Raw genomic sequence first — 23,347 nt, forward strand, 5'->3', positions numbered from 1 at the left:
GAGATTAATCCTTTAATAGTCTTGTCTATTTGCAAATATTTTCTCCCATTATGTGGGTTGTCTTTTTGTTTTGCTTATGGTTTCCTTTGCTGGGGAAAGCTTTTTTTTTTTTAATTAGGTCTCATTTGCTTCTTTTTGGTTTTATTTTCATTATCTCAAAAAGATACTGATGAAAGTTATGTCAAAGAGTCTTCTGCTTATGTTTTCCTCTAAGATTTTTATAGTACATATCTTAAGTCTTTAATCCACTTTGAGTTTATTTTTGTGTATAGTTAGAGAATATTCTAATTTCATTCTTTTACATGTAGCTGTCCCATTCTCCCAGTACCACTTATTGACAAGACCGTCTTTTCCGCACTACACTCCTGTCCCTCTGACACAGATTAACTGTCCGCAGGTGTCTCTCTCTGGGCTTTCTGCTTCACTGACCTATATTTCTGTTTCTGTCCCAATACCAACTGTTTTGATTACTACAGCTTTGGAGTCTGAGATCAGGAAGCCTGATTCCTTCAGCTGCAGTTTTGTTTCTCAGGACCGCTTTGGCTATTCAGGGTCTGTGTTTCCATACAAAGTTAAAGACTTTTGTTCTAGTTCTGTGAAAAATGCCGCTATTAATTGATAGGCAGGACTGAATCGAATCTGTAGATTACCTTGGGTAGTATAGTTATTTTGACAACACTGAATCTTTCAGTCTAAGAATGTAGTATTCCTACCTGTTTGTGTCATCTTCAATTTCTTTCATCAGGATCTTATAGTTTTTAGAGTATAGGTGTCTCCTTAGATAGGTTTAGTACTAGGCATGTTACCCTTTCTGATGCAACAGTAAAAGTGATTATTTCATTAATTTGTCTTTCTTGTCTTTCATTGTATTTCATTATATAACAATGCAAAAGATTTTTGTATATTAATTTTGTATCCTGCAACTTTACCAAATTCACTGATGAACTCTAGTAGTTTTCTGAGGAATGCATTTTAATATTTATTTGAAAGTGCTTTCCAGAATCTTGACAGAAAAGGTCACACTTCCTACATACAGTTACAATTCTAGTTTTTGATACCCTAGTATTCCAGTATACAATTTCTCTTACCAAAATGTTGGTATTTCTGTTGGTGCAATGCCATTATTTCTAACATAGATTAGCAGCTTTATTAGAATTCTTGGCTCTCTCCAAAGTCTTGCCATTTCTCTTCCCTGACATTCTAATATCCTCCCCAAACCTCCCACCCATCTAGAGAAAACAACTTAAAAAGAAAATACAACAGGAACCTGAACATGGGACATACAAGCACATCTCTCCGTTAGGAAGGAAACAAACCATACCACAGTTTAGGTTATTCCTTTTTGGGTGGCTGGCAAGGAAAAGCAAGTATGCAGTAACCCAGAGCCCTCTGTCAGGGCCAAAAAACCTCCTCACTCCTCAGGAGTGTTCTAAAGCCTAAATGAATCAGCCACATCTGAAGAGGCAGACCAACAGGTGCCCTTGAATAGAGGAGGCAGATCCTAAAGGAAGTAGCAGACCAGCAGTGGTTGTCGAGACAAAGTCAGCTGTTCCTTTGGCTCTTTCTAAAAAATTAGAACTTAAAACGTTAGGGTTACTATCAGTTTTTATAATGAAAATACTGAGAAAAATTCTTCTCTTCCTATTAAGCATTATGTTCTACATTAAAACTGTTTATATACACCTGAGCCCATACTAGCGGAGTCCAGGAAGAGCGGGGTATGCAGAACAACATGGGCTGAGGGTCAACCCCAAGAGGGCAGGTAAGAGCACTGGCGACAGGACAGCCTGTTGGACCAAAACGACAATGTCACAATGACATCGTGCCTGATGGGGGCAAGAGGCACCCTGGGAGACAGAAGCGTCCCTTGAGATCAGCTTCCGGCTGCACATGGATGAAAGCAGCTGACAAAAGTGGCCCGAGTTAAAGATTCTGCTAAAGCTGCCAAATTCTCCACAGAAATTGTGACATTGTCTGTGTCACAATGCCATTTCTCAATTAACAGGCAAACAGCTGAAATGAACAACACTGGGGTGGAAAATTGTAGGAAAGGAGATATGCATGTATATTACCACTGGGAGTGCAAAATGTCACAATTTCTGTGGAGAATTTGGCAATATTTAGCAAAACTACATACATATCTACCATTTAGTTCAACAATCCCACTTTTAGCAGCAATTCCCAATTTGATGATGTTTGATGTTATGTATGGAATAATCCGTTAGTGAAATAATCCACTGTGACCTCCAATAACAAAGAGCTGGAAATAACTACTATGTCTATCTACACCACAGGACAGTATTGACCCACTCACTTTTCACTACTAAAGTAAAAGATGTAAATAGGACCCGGGGTCTCCTAATAAAACAGCCAAAATATCCAGCATACAATCCAAAATCACCTGTCAAGCCAAGAACTATGAAAATCACATGAAAGAAAGAAAATCAACCAATGTCAAACACTGGGATGAATAACATACTGCAACTGACAAGGATTTTAATGAGGTAATCATAAAAATTATTCTATAATCAATTATAAGTGCTAGTGTTTCAAAACTGAAACACCAGAAACTAAGTCTTAGCAAAATATTTAAGTTACAATTAAAAAAAGAGCCAAATGCAAACTACAGAACTGAAAAACACAGTAAGAGAAAAATACTAGATGGATTCAATAGTAGAGTCAAGATGACCGAGGATCAAAACCTGAGCAAGAGAGAAAACAGACTGAAGAAACTAAGAGCCTAGGTACACACGGAACAGTGACAGATGACTGAGCACTGCTATCATTAGAGGCATAGAAAGGAGGAAAGGGAGTGGGACTGAGAGAGAATTTTAAGAAATAATGGCTAAGAACACTCCAAGTTTGAAAAAAGACAGAAGCATACAGATTTTAAGAAGAAACTTCAAACAGTATAAACAAAACTGGTCAGAAATAAAGTGGAAATCACCCTCTGACAAAGGAAAACTAAAAGAATTAGTCATTAGCAGATCTGCCTTTGAATACTAACTAAACGAAGTGATAAAAGATGGATTCTGAGGCAGACGGAACAGAAAGAGCAGAAACGAAGGGACATACAACAGACTATAATTCTCCTCATGAATTTTATAAATTGGATTTGATGACTGATAGAAAAATTACAACATCACTGATACTCAAGACAATTGTATTTAAATGTGGGGAAAGTAACAGACTCAAATGGAAACAAGGTTTCCATATCTCACTGGAAGAAATGTTGATACAAATACCAACAGCAACCATGAAGAACACTATACTAAGCAACACACACAAAAACAGAACACCAAAATCAAGAAGAAACCCTTAAAAATATTCAAGTAACTAAGTAACCCACAAAAGGCAAAAAGACAAGGAACCATGACGAGCAAAGAAACAGAAAACAAATAGCAGACTTGAGTTCTACCATATCAATAATTACCCTGAATACAAATGGTCTAAACACAACAATTAAAGGCAAAGACTGACAGAGTAGATTAAAAAATATGACTCAGCTATTTGTAAGAAACTCACTTCAAATTCAGAACATTGATAGGTTGAAAGAAAAAAGAAAAAGATATATCATGCAAACAAAGAGCAAAGCACAACAAATCAGTAATGGTTACATCATATCATATTCAGAGCAAAGAAAAGTACAAGACATAAAGAGAGACCTTATATAATGGTGGAGGGATAGGGAAAGGGAGCCAAATTAGGAGTATAGGATTAACTACAAACAACTACAAGTAAACTAGATAAGCAATAATAAGGATTTACTGTACTGCTCAGGGAATTATACCCAATCTTATAATAACATATAATGAAATATAACCTGCAAAAACACACATGCTGTATACCTGAAACTAACACAACACTCCAATCAACCATAATTCACTAACATTTAAGAAACACTCACATACGATGTTAAGGTAATATCTCAAGCAGGAATTATGTTATTCTAAAAGAATAACATGTTATTCTAAAAGAAATAAAATTAAGACCTTAACTTAAAAAGTAATTTCTCCACAAAGAGTAGCACAAGATACCTTCAACTATTCTCAGAGAAACATTAAGATACCACAAAGTCATAACTATCTGTCATCAATAATATCACTAACAGAGATAGTGCTGTGATAATACTGTGACTCACAAGTGAGGTTACCCTTTGCTGTTGTTATCCATGCTATTTCCACTCTTTTACCTTCAAGTAACCTTTGAACTTCAAGTAAATAGCAGAATAGTAATTGCTAAAAGTAAATAATATCACCACTGCCACTAGGAATGACCAAAGGTATGCTAAACAGAGAAAATATCAATAACTTCACACAAACCAAAGTGAAAAATAAAACAAAGGAAAATAATAGAACATAAAATATTCATTTCTTGATACAAGTGATACTCATTATAGACTTCCTATACTTTAGTCTTAAGAGTGATAACCTTCAGAGACAACCTCCAGGAATGCTTCCTCACCTCACTCTACCAGTGACAGCCAAAAGGGCATTTGTCCCTTTTTACCCCATCTCAGCAGGAGAGGAAGAAGCCTGTGTCTCTCAGGACTGGACAGTAGCAAAGAGAAGCAGATGATACACAGCAGGAGCAACTCCCTGAGAACAGTTAAGACTAGGAATCTCTCCTTCCTGTGAGAATCTGGAGCCAAGGTCTTCAAAATAAAATACAAATTCTAGTATGCACCTTGCTATGTAATAAGGATTAAATCAAAGAATATACCATTTCACACAAAAGGTGCCTCATATAGGTAAGTAACATTCCCCAGAGTTCAAAAGAAAGGAGAAGTATTCAGAAGAGGCAGTTCTATCTTCATCATCATCTGTCACTAAGCGCACTGCAACAGAATTACTAGGAATATTAGACACTTTATACCCCAGTGCAGAAGAAAACATGCCCCTTACATAAAACATTATTCAGGAAATAAATCACAAGATTAGCAATAGGAACTGGTGATTATATTACAAATATACTTTTAATTTTATACATTGAGAATTTGTGAGTTTGCTTATTTGAGAAATAAAACCTGGAGGCAAAGGTCTAAAGCATAAAGCCTACACCCCTTTGGTGAATTTTAATTCTTCCTTTTAAGAATTAAGAACCTCACCTAATCACAACAGAGTCCCTGGTATAGCCACCGTCATATTCTGTAGTTTCTTCTAGTGCTTGGAAATCTAGATTCTGCAAATTCAAGAAAACACGTCTTAACATCTACACCACACCATTACAAACAATAGATCAACAGAAGATATTTCTGGAAACCCTTGCTTTCTTACCCGGCTTCCACATATAAGCAATTCAATTTCCTCTGGTCTGAATAAGTACTTTAAAGGAGATTCATTGGTCACCATATGAAAACCTCTCCGAAAAGCCTTGAACTGTTTTTCTACCGATTTATTGAGAATGTAGTCAGAATACAGATTGACAAATTCCTGCAGAAAACATTAACCACAAGAATGTCTTATGATGCGTAATACAACAAAATACAAGCTACTGGACTGCACAATGTTTTTATTTTCCCAAAGAAAACACAATCAAGAATATTTTTAAGAATTCAAACTTTACACACACAAAGGAAAATACCTTTAACAATTTCACAGGTCTCTATAATAGACAATGTGTTAGTCACTCATTCATGTTCAACTCTTTGTGATCCCATGGACTGTACCTGGCCAGGCTCCTCTGTCCATGGGATTCTCCAGACAGCAATACTGGAGTGGGTCACCATTCCCTTCTCCAAGGGATCTTCCTGACCCAGGGACTGAACCCAGGTCTCCCACACTGCAAGCAGATTCTTTACACTCTGAGCCACCAGAGGCCACATACACATAAGTTTCAACTTCTATATTAAACAAAACTAAATACAAAAGCTGTGCCTTGATACAATTTTAAAGTTCTCTCAATTAGGTCATGCAAACACAAAAACATTTAAACCATTTATACATCAATTTTTAAATGCTAACATTTTTAATAGAGTGCAATGTACTAGAAATGAGCAAACAAGGAAGTCTTTCATGTTTCCTATTCTAGAATATTTGGGAAGCTGCCTACTGTTCTCTGTTTCAACAAAAATATCGGTGTTTCACTTGGTGAGCAAGCTATTGTACCAAATAAAAAATGGAAGATATACTCTGTATCCCAACTTAATTAATATATTTTTTCAAAAACTGTATTAATATAAACATTCTTTTTAAAGGTTTTATATATATCATAATTCCCCTGGGTTGTATTCTGAGTTAGTCCCCCGTTTCCAGATGCATACTTTTCTAGTCAACAGAAAACACAAAACTGATTTCTTTAAAATATTTATTCTTCAGTACTTTTCAGATATTTATTTGAGGCACGTGTATTTGTGTGTACATTAGAAGCAATTATTGACCATTTGGTTATAAGGAACTTCCCTAGTTCCTACCCCCTTACAGCCTAATATGAGAGACAGCCTTCTTCCTGCTTCACACCACAGCCACACCGAGCCAGGCACCATCTCCCACTCGGGGCCTCTTTCTTTAGGAGGGGTTCAGTGCCCAACCACGTGCTCCATGCCCGCCTTCAGTCAAGGTTTAAAGAACTGTGGCTATTTCATTTATAAGAACTTAGTTACTTGATTTCTCTGTACAGATGACATTAGGAACTTCTTTAAAAACTACAAGCATGTGTGCTTTCCCTGGAGGAGGGCATGGCAACCCACTCCAGTATTCTTGCCTGGAGAATCCCATGGACAGAGGAGCCTGGCGGGCTACAGGCCATAGGGCCGCACAGAGTGGGACACAACTTGAAGCAGTGCACGCACAAACGCACACATATATGCTTTAAAATTCTGTTATTAAAGAGACAAAGACAAGGATGACATAAAAACATTTATTACCTTTCTGTTTTCATTGGTAATTGGAATTTTATCACCATTTTCCTTTAGATCATACATCATCGGATTACCAAAAAGATCTGTCTGAGATATCTGGAAAGTGATCATCATATCATCTTCCACATTCCCTTCATACTCCAGTAAGTCTTTTAAACTCTGATATAGAACCTATCAATCAGAAAAGGAAAAATTAAGGCTACCACAGAACTATAAAATACAACAATTTGTATCACTCTTCTTGGGAAAAAGATTAAAAAAACAAACCAACAGTAAGAATTAAAGCACAAACATTACCCCTCTTCTAGTAGTTTCTATGCAGACATAAAGAAAGACGGTCAGTCACTGGTAACACCTACCTCTGCTGAGAAACCCCACACCAGCTGCTTAGCTATGGGTCTCACACTGTGCTCTAACGAGAGCCTTAGAGGCATCTCAAGGGGCTGGCTGCAGCCACCAGTGCCCCTGACTAAGGACAGCTCTGACTTAACCCAACAATCTCATGATTCCATTAAAAAAAAAATTGGAAACACTTTTCTACAGAATCAACCTTCCCTCTGCAAAGCTGACTTGCTTGTAACAAGTTCTTCAAGTTTTTAAGTGTTTATGGCATTTCAGATAGATAATAAAACAAGTTTATCTTACTAGGTATAAATATTAACAAAGATTTCAAATCAAAGCTTTAAAAATTTTATATAAATTAAATTCTATATTTGCTTTTAAATAAAATCTAAAAGAATAAAAAATGACAAGACTTACAGGATGAGAGTCTCCCAAGTCAAGAAAAGTTCCTTTTTTCCCCATTAGCTTCCTGTAGACAACCATGGGAAAATGTACATCCAGTATACAGTTATTGTAAATAGCCAAACCCAGTACTATGCCAATCAGAGTGAACTGACCCTCAGTTTCAAAAGAGGATGGATTAAACCAAAACAGCTTTGTAGATTCATCATATGTGAACATACCTGTAAGAAATGATTTTTTTAAATGCATTACTTTCATATTATATTAGATGAACAAATAATTATACATATAAAATACAAAAGTAAATATAAAATAATTGTATTTTGCATTAGGGCTTTTTTCTGTTACATCAGGACTTGAGAAAACAAAGTTCAAATACACATAAATGCTACAAATTGTGTAGCATATATTTAAAGTAATAAGCCACTCTGCTGGCATTTTCTAAGTTAGGAAAACTGTTTATTAAATTCAAGTTCTCTAATCTTCTATTAACACAAATCAGAAATTAACTTGCATTCATATTTTCGCCACTGAATGGCTGAAAAATGCAAAAAGAATATTTTGAAAATGTTTCACTTATTAAAACATATTTAATCCATATGTACTGTTTTAAAAAACAATTTTGAGTTTCATAGCAAAAAATCTTTTTTCTTCCAAATTGCATAATGGTTCCATGAAGTTTTTCAAGCACCTTTTTAACAAAGATGCCAAGTACTTAAACTCAGGCAAACTTAATAAACTTAAGATTATGTCCAAAACCCAAAGCCATTTAATACACATGTTAACTGTGAGTCAAAAAGTAAAACAAAACTAAGAATTAAATCTAGGAAAGAGGGGGAAGTTCCAATAGAATAAACTTTAGAAATCAACTTTTTTTTTTAAGAAATCAAGCAGTTTTTAAGTTTTTTAAAAAGCTTTAAAAATGTTTCTTCATTTTCACATCCAGGTGAAGTTAAATATAAAGGGAAATTTAAAGGGTCCCCTTGATCCTAAGAACATGAATTTAAGACATTTCTCTAATGCAACTTAATGTTCACAAAATAAAATTTTATAAATTACCTAATTTATACGTGAATCTCAGTTTATATCCAACTTTTTTTTACAGGCCAAAATTACAAAATCTAGTGAAGTGCTAAAAACTTCATTTAATTATAAATATGGTATTAACTGGACCAGAACAGTTAAAAATAATTGTAGTTAATAAATCTGAAGAAATATCACAAATGTAAGTGCTTGGACTCAAAAGCTATAAACTATACATTAATGAGAATGTAAATTACACAGGTCACTACTTTCATCTTTGGGCTTGAAAGATGATAATCTTAAAAGTCCAAGAGATTCCATTTGTGGTACATTTATCTTCAGGTCCCTACGAGAAAAGCTCCATATAAAGGGTGGCTTTTCTAAAATGTTCCGCTTTGATATTTCTATTGTCATCATTTTAATTGCTTCACTCTCAAGCAGAATTGTTTAATGTATGTTTTTTCTTAAAAGTATTTCTGCATATAATGTAAATATACTTTATAACTAAGGTTTAACATTTTTAGATACATAAAGACCTAGAGCTAAAGTTCACCAAAAATAGGAAGTTTTTAAATTAATTTTCTATCTCAAAAACACCATGGTTTTTAATGAAGCTTAATATTAATTTTCTATCTCAAAAACAGCACCGATTTATACATCTAAGTTTACTTTGAGCAAATTATATATAAATGACATAATCTTCAGATTATTAAAAAACATTAGCTAAAATACTAAGTCTTACCTTAACTATGTTTATGTCATGAAGTCAAAATGTCTACTTCCATTTATAAGCAGACTAACAACAAATACAGAAAAGTCAATTCAGTGTACACACACTGAGAGTCAACAGGAAATGATGTGCATTATTCTACGCCACGTTCTTCACAATTATGATGGTACCTTTAGAGGACTTCTTTTCCTCTAATTGTCATGCATTCGATTTTAAAAGTAAGCAACCCCAGTAACCAAGGTTTATACTGTAGAAATTAAATCAGATCAGAATTATCCAAGAGTATACTATCCAGGAAGCTGTTGTCTTTTTCCTGTTCTACTTTGCCAACTCTATTATTTTGTCTATCAGTGAAACCCAAATTCTTCACTTTCAGACTGATCAATCTCTCCCAAATCGTGTTCAATGAAAACTCTTCTGGAAAGCAAAAGCTACTAGATGTGGGATGGAAAAAGGGTTCTGGAGTCCAAAAAGTGTGAGAAAATATTATAATATTAAGCCTAAGAAATGCTGTAGGAAATAAACCAAATTAATTTGCTATCAATCAGTACACCCAAATTTTGAGCTTGTGAGACATTCTCAATAGTCTTCAGACCATTATTCTATGAAACTCTTATCTCAGAAATGCTATGGGTGATGAGCCTTTTAGATTGAAAAAGAGCAAAACATTTCTTCAACTGTTTTAATGTATCATTCTAAAATGTCTTCAATTTCTTTTACCTAAGAGATAATTTCCTATATTAAAATATTTTGCTAAGTAATCTAAATAAGAACTTGAATGAATGAGTGATGCAGGATCAATCCCAAAAGCCCACAAATTCAGTTATTATCTGTGATTCTAGTTAACTCATACCAAAATCTTCTGTTGCTCTTCATAATTGAAAATATTTGTAAACACAGGTAAATAAATTCTTAATTCAAAAAGATATGACACCATGATAACATCACTAAAATATTTACCAATATCTGGATTGAAGATTTCCTCCACAACCAGCTGAAAAAATTCTTTGGAAACACCTCCCTCATCAACTCCTTGTTCTCCTTCAAATTCCACATACAACTGTTTCTTCAAGTCTGCAGGATTTTCCATAGCGATCATCTCTAGCTAGTGAGTGGAACAAGTGGAAAGAAGATGAAAGCCAGTATTAGGATGAAAACAAAATAAAGTGTAGGGGTAGGAGCAAATAAAAGATAATGCTTTTGATATATTTTAAATTGAAACAGGAAGCAAACTGGTAAAAAGCCAGTAAAGGCAAAGATTTAGTCTCACAGATAATGGAAAAATAGGATAGAAAAGAAACTGGCATAGAATTCTAAAAGGGTTACTTTCTAACTACTGATTTGAAATGAAATCAGAATTAGATTTCCTGTTAATTATGTATATAACAAACCTGGGTTGTAAGATTCAGACATGGGGAAAGAAGTCAAGATAGCAAAAATGCCTCAAATTATTTCAGGAGAAACAAAGGAGTACAGAAGTTGACTTAAAACTGTTGACTCGTAATTCTTTATTAGAACAGAAACTCAAGAATTAAGTCTATCTATTAAATTATAAATAACATAATTTCAATCAAGAAAAATACATTTAAGGAAGCAGTTTATGGTCTTTTATTAATACTTTAATATAAATTACCATTTTAGTGGATTAGAAACATTTTCTATTCACTTTTTTGAAAGCAGATGAGGCATATATTTGCTGATATCCTTACTCTTAACTTCTTACTAACAGTTATCAAATCCTAGTTTCAACATTTCTTCAACTATAAATCTTTACCAAATGCCTTTTGTATCTATCAAATAATAGTGATTGCTCTCAGTTATTATGAAGTTAATCACAAAATCAACACCGTATTCTAATGTGAAACATTTACATTGCAATTTGTCTTATGTATATGAAATTTACTAACAGCATGCCTGACTGATCATCCATCTTATTTGCCAAAGTGATTTTAAATTTGCCAAAATAGAATATATTTATTAAGGGTATTCAGATTTTTGCAACTATTACAACTAGAATCTTTAAAATGGTTTTGAGCAATGCAAACATCATCAGAGTAAGTATACTATAGTCAGTCCTAAAGTAATTAGTTTAGATAACATCACTATTTTGGACATTCTAATGTGTCTATAAAAAATAAAGTCTCATCAATTCAAGATTCAGGTCAGCTGCCCTAGGTCAATGTTTTTCAAGCTGCCAACTGCAATTCATTAGTGGGCAGCTCAATCCATTGAATGCAAACCAAATAAGTGAAAAAAATCAGAATGCATTACACAGTACTAGCATCTACTATTCTGTGAAATTTGTTTCAATTATACGTACAGGCAAATATGCACAGGAGTAAAACGTATCTTAGGGGTTGCAATCAAAAACATCTGAACAAAAGCCAAAATGATCTCCTGGAAATCAACTGCAGGATTCTGATTCTGTGAATTTAGAATCTTTAAGGAATGTCTATTCTGTACAATAGTGGTCTGTAACACTCGCACAATCATTTTTATGCCAAGTTGCATTAAGATAATTTATTTTTGAGACAGTGTTGCTGTGGAAATATTAAGTTAAATACTCTGTATTCATCCCAACTGTCACTTAATGTTAAGTTTTAACCTTTAAACTTTCACAAAGAACTCAGCTAAGCCTGTTTCTTCATCTGCAAAGAAAAAAGATAACAGGCTAGTATTATTCCTACTGCAAAGTTGTGAAGGCTTAATAAGAAACAATGCATGAGAAAGCGTTCTAGAGCAGGTGATATTTTTAAGATAATGCATCATGTTGTTAACTTTTAAAACAATTTTGCTCTTTTAACAAAAGATTTTCAACTTGATTTTATAGCCGTAGTCTCATATTTTAAAACTTAGGGGAAAAAAACAGCTCCAGTTGGAAATCTGTTTCAAGTCACTGGCTATAAAGAATTCCAAGGACTAAGTTACAATTATCATTTTAGCTCAAATGTGGTTTACCCACCAGGCCAATATTCCATATTGCCATGAAATCCACCGCTCATCTCCACCTGCCTACGTGTTATAGAAATGTATATCAGTGTTTATGTACACCTTTACAATACAAACAGGCTTCTATCAATTACAAGGTATTTCAACGTGGAAAAATATAATTACCTGTTATTTAACTATGTGTCCTCTGTCTCTTCCTCACTAGCATTTGTGACTGAGAGGTAACTCCATTATCAATGTAACTGATACTTTTTAACAGATTTGGTGTAGTTTCTAAGGATTCAGAGGGCCCTATTTTCCAGTCTTAGCTCTACCCAAGACACTTCATATAGACAAGTGAAGCAAATTAAACTTCACTCTTAATAACATATTAATGTCTTTCCATTTCCACCAATCTTCACTCTCCATCCCCCACCCTAAATGCCAAAAGAATTTAACGCAACATATTCTATTATTATGGTAATTGTAAAGTAAGGTCACTTTATCTGTTTCAGTTTTATTTGTAAAAATAAGCATACAAATATACTAATAAGTAAGTAAATGTATATGGAACACTGAGATAAATTCCCTGCAAAATTATTAATTTTATTTTATTAGTTCTCAAATGTTTTTTTCAGGCTTGGCTAAAAACTTAACAACTCAGCCATTAAAGAACAAAACTATTACGGCTTTAACAACGAAACAACATACAGCACTTAATATGTCAGGGCACTTTACATATATCAACTTATTTAATTTTCACAAGAACCTTATCAGGTTGTTAATATTATTAACCCCATTTTACAGAAGCGTAACCTGAAGAAATGAGTTTCATAAACTTGTTCGTTAGTCAGTTAAGTGGTAGAACAGAGATTCTAGTTGAGGCAGCAAGCTCTTTACTATGCTCTATTCCTCCTCAATGACTAGCAACAACCTTTTTTAAAATATTGAGTGATTTTTTTCTTCCTTATGCACTTCTGTATTTCTCTTTACATTAAGTATATATTGCAATAAATATGTATTATGAATCGATATATTCAAATGCAAATATTCATAAAAAGAAGGATTTGAAAAATAGATGGCAACTGGATTTAGTGGGTGAAAATTTCCTACTATTATTTAGATTATCAGATATACAACACGGTTCTGTAAAATATGGTATCATTAATGACACAAATAGTCTATCGTTTACAAAAACGATGTTTGATTGTGGTAACAAACACAAAACATAAAATTTAGCAATAACTATTTTGACAAAGGTCATTATTAAGGGACTGCATTTATTTTTATTTCTCTTAAAACAAGCACTTCTATTTCATTATTCAATTACAAAAGACTTAAGAACTAAATGGCAAAGGTAAATTCCTTAAAGTAGTAGACACATACCATTTAAAATTGAATTTTTTAAATCAAAAGCTATCTTGAATATTTGGATATTTGGAAATTGGAAGAATATGTCAATGAACATTCTGAAAAGGAGAATTTATATGCATCCTTCATTTATTTTTATACACAGGTTTTCTTGTTGTTGTCTAGTTACTAAGTTGTGTCCAACTCTTTTGTAACCCCATGAGCTGTAGCCCACCTGGCTCCTCTGTCCATGGGATTTCCCAAGCAAGAATATTAGAGTGGGTAGCCATTTCCTTTTCTAGAAGATCTTCCCGACTCAGGGATCAAACCCACGTCTCTTGCATTAGATTATCAACTAGAATAAGATTTTTAAATTATCCAGACACATTTAGTTTTTTCACTTCTCTATAAATTATACAGATGAAGTTGCTTTATCTTAACTATAAATGTTTGGGTAAGAGCCAAATATATAATCATATCTCCCTGTGTGAGACCAGGAACGGTTAGTTCTCCTTACAATTCTGCCATTAATTTCTGTAGGTCAGAATCTGAGTTTCATTTTCCTCACATGTAACACTAAGGAGTCGGACAAGTTTCACTGCTTTAAACTATTGTTTGGTGCTGAGAATCTACGTAGATCTACTTCATTCTCTTCTACTTAAAGGACATAAACCAAGCATAAAGCTCTTCAGCTAGAATCAGCCTTAAGGAACTATAATGGCCACTGCACTAAGCACAGTATAGGGAACGGAGAAGATACAATCAAGCATACTGAAGGGCCACAGAGTAATCTTACTCCTAAAGGACGACCTAAAAGTAGTCAGCTGACAAGTAAAGAATCAAGTTTTGTTTCAACAACAATAAAGGGTGTCTATCAAGGAAAATGCTGGGGACTAGATTAGATAGTACCAGCAAAGTCAAAAGAAAAATAACAAAAAAAAAAAAAGGGTGAGTGATTTCTAGAAGAGATTGAGCATGATCTCTGGCAGTCCAGTCATTTGTCCTCATCAACTTTAATCTTTTTTGGACTCTCCTATCCAATTCTACATCTCCTGTTCAGATGTGAGGTGGTTTGGGGCACGTTACCGATGGTAATACTGTCTCCTACAATACTCATACCCTCATTCAATCTCCTAACATAAAAGGTAATTAAAAAATTTTTTAACATCCTCTTCCCTTGGAGATGCTTTGTCTAAGAAAAAATGACAAATTACCTAAAAGATAACTTAAAAGAGCATACAAATAGGTAAATGTATTAGCAAAATACTGTAAATAACCTCGTCACATTAGAACTGTTCTCATTCAAATTCAAAGCTGAGTTCTAAGCCTATTTATCACTGTATTGGGACTTCCCTGGTGGCCCAGTGGTAAAGAATCTGCCTGCAATGCAGGAGACGTTGGGTTCTATCATGGGTTGGGAAGATGCCCTGGAGAAGGAAATAATAACCCACTCCATTCTTGTCTGGGAAATCCCATGGACTGCGGAGCCTGGTTGGCTACAGCCCATGGGGTCCCAGAAGAGCTGGACATGACTTGGCAACTAAACAACATCATCACTGTACTCTTTCCTAAGGAACAACAAAAAATAGTGAAAATAAGTTCCAGGGAGAAATATTCCACTAATTTAAGGGTGTAGGGATAGTTCTTAAACAATCTTGATATCTATTTGTGGAAAGACTACTGATACATTATCATATTTCATTGATTCTTAAAATCTGCTTTTCTATTTTTATACTTTTATGTATCTGAAATCAGGATATAACATAAAATTGATAGCATCTCAAAACTAAACTGGCAGCATTTTTTCTTTTTAATGGTAATAACAGTGTGCCCTACAACCAGTGAATTATTTGTTAAGTTTGATAAAAATGCTGTAAATACTAATAATACTCCTATTGTCATCCAAAAACTCCAGTTAAGGAACAATCTGCTACTCTGCTTTGAATTACATAGTACATGAAACCACTGAATACTATTTTTCTTTTAAAATAAAAAGTTTGTAATCAGTAAGTGAAGTTACTACCCCTCCCTTCAAGTCAGTCAGTCTTACAATTAATAAACTGACAAATAAGATCCAACAGAAAACATAAGTGCCATATATGTAGTAACTAATTTCCAGGCCTCGTTTATAAACTGAGTAGACAGGTTTTAAGGCTTCTTTTAGCTCTTAAAAGTCTAAGACCTTATAACCTTAATTATTTAATTATTAATATTGAACCCACCACAAAGTTTCTCATCTCTTCTTCTTTTCCTGGCGGTACTCTGTAGTTCAAAATTAGCAGGTCGTAAGAAAGTGGTTGGGCTTCCAAGGTGGTGCTAGTAGTGGTAAAGTGTCTCCTACCAACGCAGGAGACATAAGAGACACGGGTTCGATTCCTGGGTCAGGAGGATCCCCCGGAGGGCATGGCAGCCCACTCCAGTATTCTAGCCTGGAGAATCCCATGGACAGAGGAGCCTGGTGGGCTACAGTCCACAGGGGCACACAGAGTCAGACACAACTGAAGCAACTTAGCATGCATGCACACAAGATAGTGGTCAATAGGTTTATTTTGCTTATCAAATTGTGATATAAAAAGATGAGGCTTAAAAAAGGCAAAGTAGGTCTTTGGGGAACAAGATGTTGAAAATCCATCAGTACTTTCTACAGTGTACCCTGAGAGGATCACCTTACGCTACTTGTGTTACATCACCTGCTATGAACGTTCCCTCAACATCTGCAGATTATCAATTTGACTTCCATGATCTACTCTGATGCTTTAAAAAAATCTTTTCACACTGTTATGAAAGATGGAAAGAAGGAAGGGAGAGAAGTGAAGAGCGGAAGAAAATGAGACTAAAATCTGTTTAATGTGTGCCCCTAAGCTCCTCAGCAGTCATGATTCATCTTTACATCTTTACTGCTTAGCAAAGTACCTCACACAAAGGGTTTCTGAAATGGTAATATTCAAGTACAGATGTTACCCAGTGAACACTAATTAGCTTTGATATAATAAGCCAAACATATGGGGGGAAAAATATGTTAGCATAATTTAAAAGCTCACAGTTAACTTTACTCTAACACTTGCTCAAAGGAAGTCCTTATAAACCAAAACGATTATTTGCTCAAAATTCTGAAGGTTAATTTTTAAAATAGAATAAAATAATTATACAATAAGCACCTAAACTTTTGTAGGTCCTTAATCTTGCTTTACTGGGGTATCAGGGGACTGAGACAGGGGCAGAGAGAGAGTTTAGTAAGGCTCTCAGAAAGGCAGTTAGTAAGGCAGACAATTTTTTAAAACTCTGGATTGAGTCTTACAGAGTTAATTTCATTGCTTTTAAAGGTCAGGTATAGCTTTTGCTGGAAGCAGATGGAAGAATCGATCCCAAACCCCAAGACAAAGATAAAGCGTGTAGTTTAGGATTTGCTCTTCTGTTCTAACAATGAAAATTCACAGACAGACCTCAACATGCTTTCTATAAAGCATCATCACTTCCTTATACAATATCCTACCATTCTGCTAAGCTATAGAAAATCAGTTATTGGGTGCCTGAAGATCAGTTATTAAGTACAGTATGTTATTATTTGTGTAGCTCAAAACCACTAAAATAAAATGAAAACGTCACCAGAAAGCAGCAATGGTAATTACTTCAAGCAACTATTGCCCTTTCCTGTCTCTGGTGAAAAACTGCCTGAGTTTCTTAAATAATGTAGAATCTTCAACACTAGAAATATATTTGGTATTAAACACACACACACACACAGTAACAGAGAAGTACAGAATTCTGCATCTTTTTAATTTCCAAGATGTCCAACAATTTCCCCCAGTGATTTAGTTTTATAAATTCTCAGTTTTAAACAAATCTAATTCTAAAACTAAAGTACATTTTGAAATAAGTATCATTGCTTTATAGTTATCTGTGCTATGGGCTCTTTTCCTTTATTAGTATATAAGACTGACTATATCTTAATTTTAGTTGCCATTAAATTTTACTTGAAGTTAATAAAATACAGCTAGCAATGCCAGGTATACCTAATATTATAAATACAACAATACTCTGTGATAAAGAACCCTCTGACAAATGTAGATGTTGGTACATGTGACTGGCAACTGGATTCTGTCTTCTAGTCAGGCTTATATTCTTAAATGAGGACACTAAATTTTTACTTTCTGTGGAGGTAAAGAATGAACAAAACGCAACATTATCTCAAAGAGGGTACATGTATTCTCAGTATTCTCCCAGTTTAATCTCCCTAGATTGGAATGATGATACAGGCACCATTAATTATAAGATTCCTGGAATAGTTGTCTAAGGCCCTGCATAGTCTGTATGCATGTTGAAGTGGGAAGAAACTCTCACACCCAGCAGTGCCTCACAGGGATATTCAGGGCGACCCAGCAGGAACGCCCAAGAGCAGCATGCTCCAACCTGCCCGGGTCACCTCATCTACCTCACACATTTTACACCATGGGATTTTTAGACGCCACTTATATTTCATGGTGTGGTATTATCCTACCACTTCTCCCCATTAAGACTTAACATTCATACTTATTATCAGGTATCTCTCAAGTCCCCTTGCTCTGTGCTCTAGAACATCCACTGCTCTTCTTCTGAATGAAAAAACTTCGGGGGTTAGTTGTGAAGATTTAGAAAATTTATTCTTTTTCAAAGAGAGAGTTACCACGATACAAGACAATCAATATTTTGTGGAACATTTATAAACTTGGACAGGGCAACAACAAAAGTATAGTGCTTACAATAAAAAAAAAAGTCAATGTGTTCCTATACTATATAGTATCATATACATTCACCCACCTCCCCAAAAAGTCACTTATAAAATGAATTCACTGAACTGCATCACAGCATGCCCATCATTAGATATTGGATCTAGTACTAATTTTTAAACAGTAGCCCAACTTACCCGGACAAGTGCATCATCTATGATATGGTCACGTCTGACTTTGAGTCTCAAATATGGATTCAACTGCTGTCCTTGAACTAAGCTGTAGAGAACAGTAATTCTTCGTTCACTGTACATGCGAATTCTATTGTCATAATATAATCCCAAATTCTTTGTGACAGCATTCAGTATAAAGGGACATGTCATAAAAGAGAACTTGTTCTCTGTTTCTACTTTGAAAAAAGTATAATCTTTATCCATTTCTAGAACATCATTCAGTGGTTCATTAATAAACTCTTCAAAAGGGATAAGTGGTTTTCGACAATCCAGAGTTTTAACAGCAAGTTCAGTTTCCAGTGGGTCCACTCGAGGACCTTTCTTGTTCCTTCTTTCTTCTCCCAGTAACTCCTGAAGTGTCAATTCACTGGACTCAGGAAGGGGCTCTTCATCATCTTCTTCATTATGATTTGTGTCTACCTCCCCTCCTACTACATTTGCATAGTAAACCATTTTCAAGCACTTGGAAGCAGCAACAATAGCATCATCATCGTTCACTAAATTTCGATTGTTAAAGTCAGTGCTTATGACTTTGTATGTAATAAGCTGCTGAAATGTTTCCATCATTCTCCGAATCTGGTCTGCACTGTATTTAGACCACAGTCTGACCAGTTTTCCTTGGGCTGCAAGGGGTAGCTTACTCATTGCTTTGCAAAATAGTGGCAAAGCCATTTCCAGATATTCAGGACTGTGGAGATTTCTATTCTCCATGACAATAATGAATAAATTCAGATAATTAGGATCTCGGGAGTATACATTGTGATACGTCAAGTCACATTCCACATTAGGTGACAAATACACAAGTGCATTGAGAAAAGCAGTTTCTATTTTCTCATTAGAGAGCAATCTGGTGTAGACCCTTCTAATAGCCTCAATATCCACAGACACATCATCAGGGCCTAACTTTTGTAAGTTGTTATCTCCTTGTGAGCTGTCACTTATCCTTGAGGAAGATGCTTCTGAATCCTCCTCCATAGCTGCTGCGGAACATGCAGCCTTTTCCTTTTCGTCTTCATCTTTATCTTCGTCCTTTCCTTGAAGAGACTTCAGTTCTTCCTTGGTGTGTTGTTTGACTTTCCGAAAGCTTTGTACCAATGCTTCAGCACTAGAAAAAACTCTTCCAATAACACGAATTAAAGGGGAATAATCCTCTCTCTCTCTACATAATTCAAGAATTTCATACACCATCTCTTCGGTTAGGTAAGTCACATCTAGAAAATCAGGAGAAGAGAGAACATTTATTTTCATAACATACATGCACGTTTGCTTTAATAAATTCTAGTGAAAACAAAATAGCCAAATAAATAACACTTGTGATTTACAACTTTTAAAAAGTATGTTTCAATAAACAAAACACGCTTATCTTTTTTTTCCAATGTACTAGTAACAGGAGTACAACCTTACTCATTCTTTCGTATTCTATATACACAGCTTTTAATGAGCTCAAACTCTTTTCACAATGATGGCATATATTAACATGCACCATTAACTGTAAATATGAATCAAGGATATCATGTGCTGACTCATCACATTCCTCACTGTAGACCAGAAACAACAGTGTATTTCTGAGAGGTTTCTCATTTCACTACTGTTTTCAAAAGACTAGAACTGAGGCAATGTTTTCAGAAAGGTTTCTTCAGAGTCTTCTTCTGGAAACAGCCCATGTCCTAAAACCAAACCAGTTCCTTTCTGAGTCTTCCTTTATAGTTTTGTTTTTGTTTTTGTTTTTCAGGGTGACCATTCTGTGGGTGACAGAGAAGAATTAATATATCACTAACCATACACTCTGAAGTTGACAGATACTGCCACATGCAGCCAAGTAATAGGCTGGAATAAATCTTACGCAGGAACAGTAAACAGTTACAGAGTAATTAAAAAACAGAGTGGGAAGAAGGCAACTTACAAGCAGACAAGAGGAACGCCACCACTGCTGCTGCTGCTAAGTCGCTCAGCCATGTCCGACTCTGTGCGACCCCATGGACAGCAAGCAGCCCACCAGGCTCCTCCGTCCACAGGATTCTCCAGGCAAGAACACTGGAGTGGGATGCCATTTCCTTCTCCAAAACATACCACTAGTAGTCACCAAAATTTACTTCCTCTCCTTTCTGGGTACAGAGTTGGACACTTTCTCCTTCTTTCCCAGCTTTCTGGGATAACTGCTACTTTCAGGCCAAGACATTTCTCCTTCTGGCTAATGGGATGACACTCCTAGGATGGTTCTGAAAATCGTGTTGAGGATAACAGTTGCCAATAAAGCTCCATCTTTGAATGACTGTGTGAAACAGAACTCTGCCAATCCAGGATATTATTATGATTGTTGGACGAGCTAGAAATAAATTTCCACTGTTTGTAATAAGATAGCATTCTTTCTAGAGTCTACTTAGTATTGCAGTCTAGCTGATCCTTACAAGAAGCCTTTCATTTCCCCCACCTTGACTTCAGAGTGTTTAAAATACAAGTAATGATCATCTCCCCTAAACTGATGTTACCACTGTTTTTTCAGCTTGTAATATTTAAATCCATGGGAGTTTATTAAGATTTTCTGTTATATCCATTCTTCCCTATAAAGAAATAATATCCTAAGGCAAAAATGACAGGAGGTCATGAAAGGCCAGACTGAAATCAACTTACTACATATTTTCAGAGTTACAATAATGCTAACAAGGTGAAATTCTAATGAAATCACGGAAGAAATAAAAAAGAAGAGAACACTTCAAGGATTTTTTGAGATAAAAAATATCTGGAGCAATGGATTGTTACAGACATGAAAAAGTTTGTTGCAGTTTGCTGGAATTCATTTTACTTCCCTCTGGTATCTGTCTTTAAATACTGTGGCTTAGGCCTACTTCTCAGCTTCTGCTATTAGACTTTTTATATCTGCCATTATCGTCTTTCAGAAAAACCAGACAACCCTATGACTCTCATTATCTTAATGACAAAATTTAAATCTCTATGTATATTCCCTTGAGAGGAACAGAGTAAGTATGGAAGTTATGGAATGCATGAGTACTTAAGAGGAGTGCCACTGCATGAGACACATTAGAAAAAGAAAATCTCCATGTGTTCCTTCTCGCACACTTTTCTTACGCAAGAAAAAAATACAAACCCACACACAAAAATGAAGCTTAACACATGATTTTCTAAAACTCCGAGTTCTCATCTTACTCAAATGTTGATTTATCTTGTGCAACTTAATCTGAGTTTTTATAGTGTTTGACCTTTTCAAAGAAGGTACTGAGGAAAACAATGTAAAACATTCAAATTCAAAAAGTAGTAAACTCCAATGCTTGGGAACATCACACAATACGCAGTGTGTTGACTTAACACCTCATATATCATAAAACTCCCATGAAATTCAACTAAGAAAAAAAAAACTAACAACTTTAAAATTAACTATAATTCACTCATTCCATAATCAATTATCAACTAAAAAAACACTCAGAAAAACCCATCCTATTATCTGAAATAAGCCTATATAATTACAAATTTTCACTACCAAAGCTGAGAAATATACCTCAGTAGCAGTACTTTTTCTCTTATGACTTGCATTTGTATCAGATAGTATGTGCTCAGTCGTGTCTGACTCTTTACGATCCCATGGGCTATAGGCCATCAGCGTCTGTCCATGGAATTTTCCAGGCAAGAAAACTGGAGTGGTTTGCCATTTCCTACTCCAGAAGTTCTCCCTGACCCTGCGATCGAACCCTGCACTGGCAGGCAGATTCTTTGCTACTGTGCCATTGGTAAAGCCCCTAAAGTATAAAAGAAAATGTTTTAACAGTCAACAATTTATTGCATATTATAAGTACTTCAATAAAATAATACTTCAATAACAACAAATTATGGGATACAATAATAAATGTATTTTAAATGAAAGTACATAAGCAAAAGTGTTTCAATGCTATGGTCATTAAATAAAAGGAATGAGTGAAAATAGCCTTTAAAACAGTAGAAAACCAAATTTCACTTTACAAATCAATAGCAAAGAGAAGAATAAATACTCTGGGCAAAGATAATTAAAAAATCTGAAAGTTCCATGTATTTGTGTGTGTGTGTATTCTGATCCTTAATTATTATCAAACATGTCTGGCATTACTCGAAGTACTCAAATGTTTTGACAGGTAAGATTAACCAATTACTAAAAGGATATGAAATATTTAATGACCAAACACAATATCTCATTCTAAACTAACAGAAGAAGGCCTATGTTTAATGCTGGCTAATACCCCAAGACTTTTGTGTCCTGAGCCATATCAATTTAGTTTGCATGGCTATATTAACTTACATTTTCTACTGTAATTACCTCTTAACTCCAAAGGAAGGACTAAAATCACTTCATGTCTGAAATGTGATCCTCTGAAACTGCTCTCTTCCCTCCAGGTCTCTAATACATCTGGGCAGACACTTTATGCTGGCTAACTCCAAATTCATTCACCAATCTTTATCATGACATGCCATTATGAAAGAAACTGCAAAAACTAAACACTAGTATTCCAATTCTCACTTGCACTTGCGGGACCGATTTATGAAACAGGTCTGCAGGCCTAAGTGGAAGTCTATCGGTAGACTTCTGAGGGTTTGCTTTCCTGATAAATGAGGCAAACATGACTAATTCATATTTTGAGTAGAAAAAAAAATCATTTATTTATTAGTAGATAAAATAAGCTAACTAGTATCACCATTTCAAATTATGAAAACAAAGACTATAGAGGTAACATCATAAAACTGTCCTTTAACAAATTAAGAAAAAAAATGTGCTGTGATCAGCTGTGTC

General features: G+C 34.9%; 1 protein-coding gene across 5 annotated transcripts in view; it reads right to left on the reverse strand.

Annotated features, from left to right (window-relative positions):
• Nucleotides 1–23,347, reverse strand: part of UBE3A (ubiquitin protein ligase E3A) — a 90,539-nt gene that overhangs the window by 3,659 nt on the left and 63,533 nt on the right. For all 5 annotated transcript variants that reach the window (XM_061158546.1, XM_061158547.1, XM_061158550.1 and 2 more), the window contains 6 exons: nt 18,538–19,784; nt 10,317–10,461; nt 7,619–7,824; nt 6,866–7,030; nt 5,277–5,432; nt 5,108–5,181 (listed from right to left, as the gene is read on the reverse strand). In XM_061158546.1, the coding sequence (XP_061014529.1) occupies nt 5,108–5,181; nt 5,277–5,432; nt 6,866–7,030; nt 7,619–7,824; nt 10,317–10,461; nt 18,538–19,784 (1,993 nt within the window). The remainder of the gene's footprint in view (nt 1–5,107; nt 5,182–5,276; nt 5,433–6,865; nt 7,031–7,618; nt 7,825–10,316; nt 10,462–18,537; nt 19,785–23,347) is intronic.

This window comes from Dama dama, chromosome 13 (assembly GCF_033118175.1).
Source record: "Dama dama isolate Ldn47 chromosome 13, ASM3311817v1, whole genome shotgun sequence".
Lineage (NCBI taxonomy): Eukaryota > Metazoa > Chordata > Mammalia > Artiodactyla > Cervidae > Dama > Dama dama.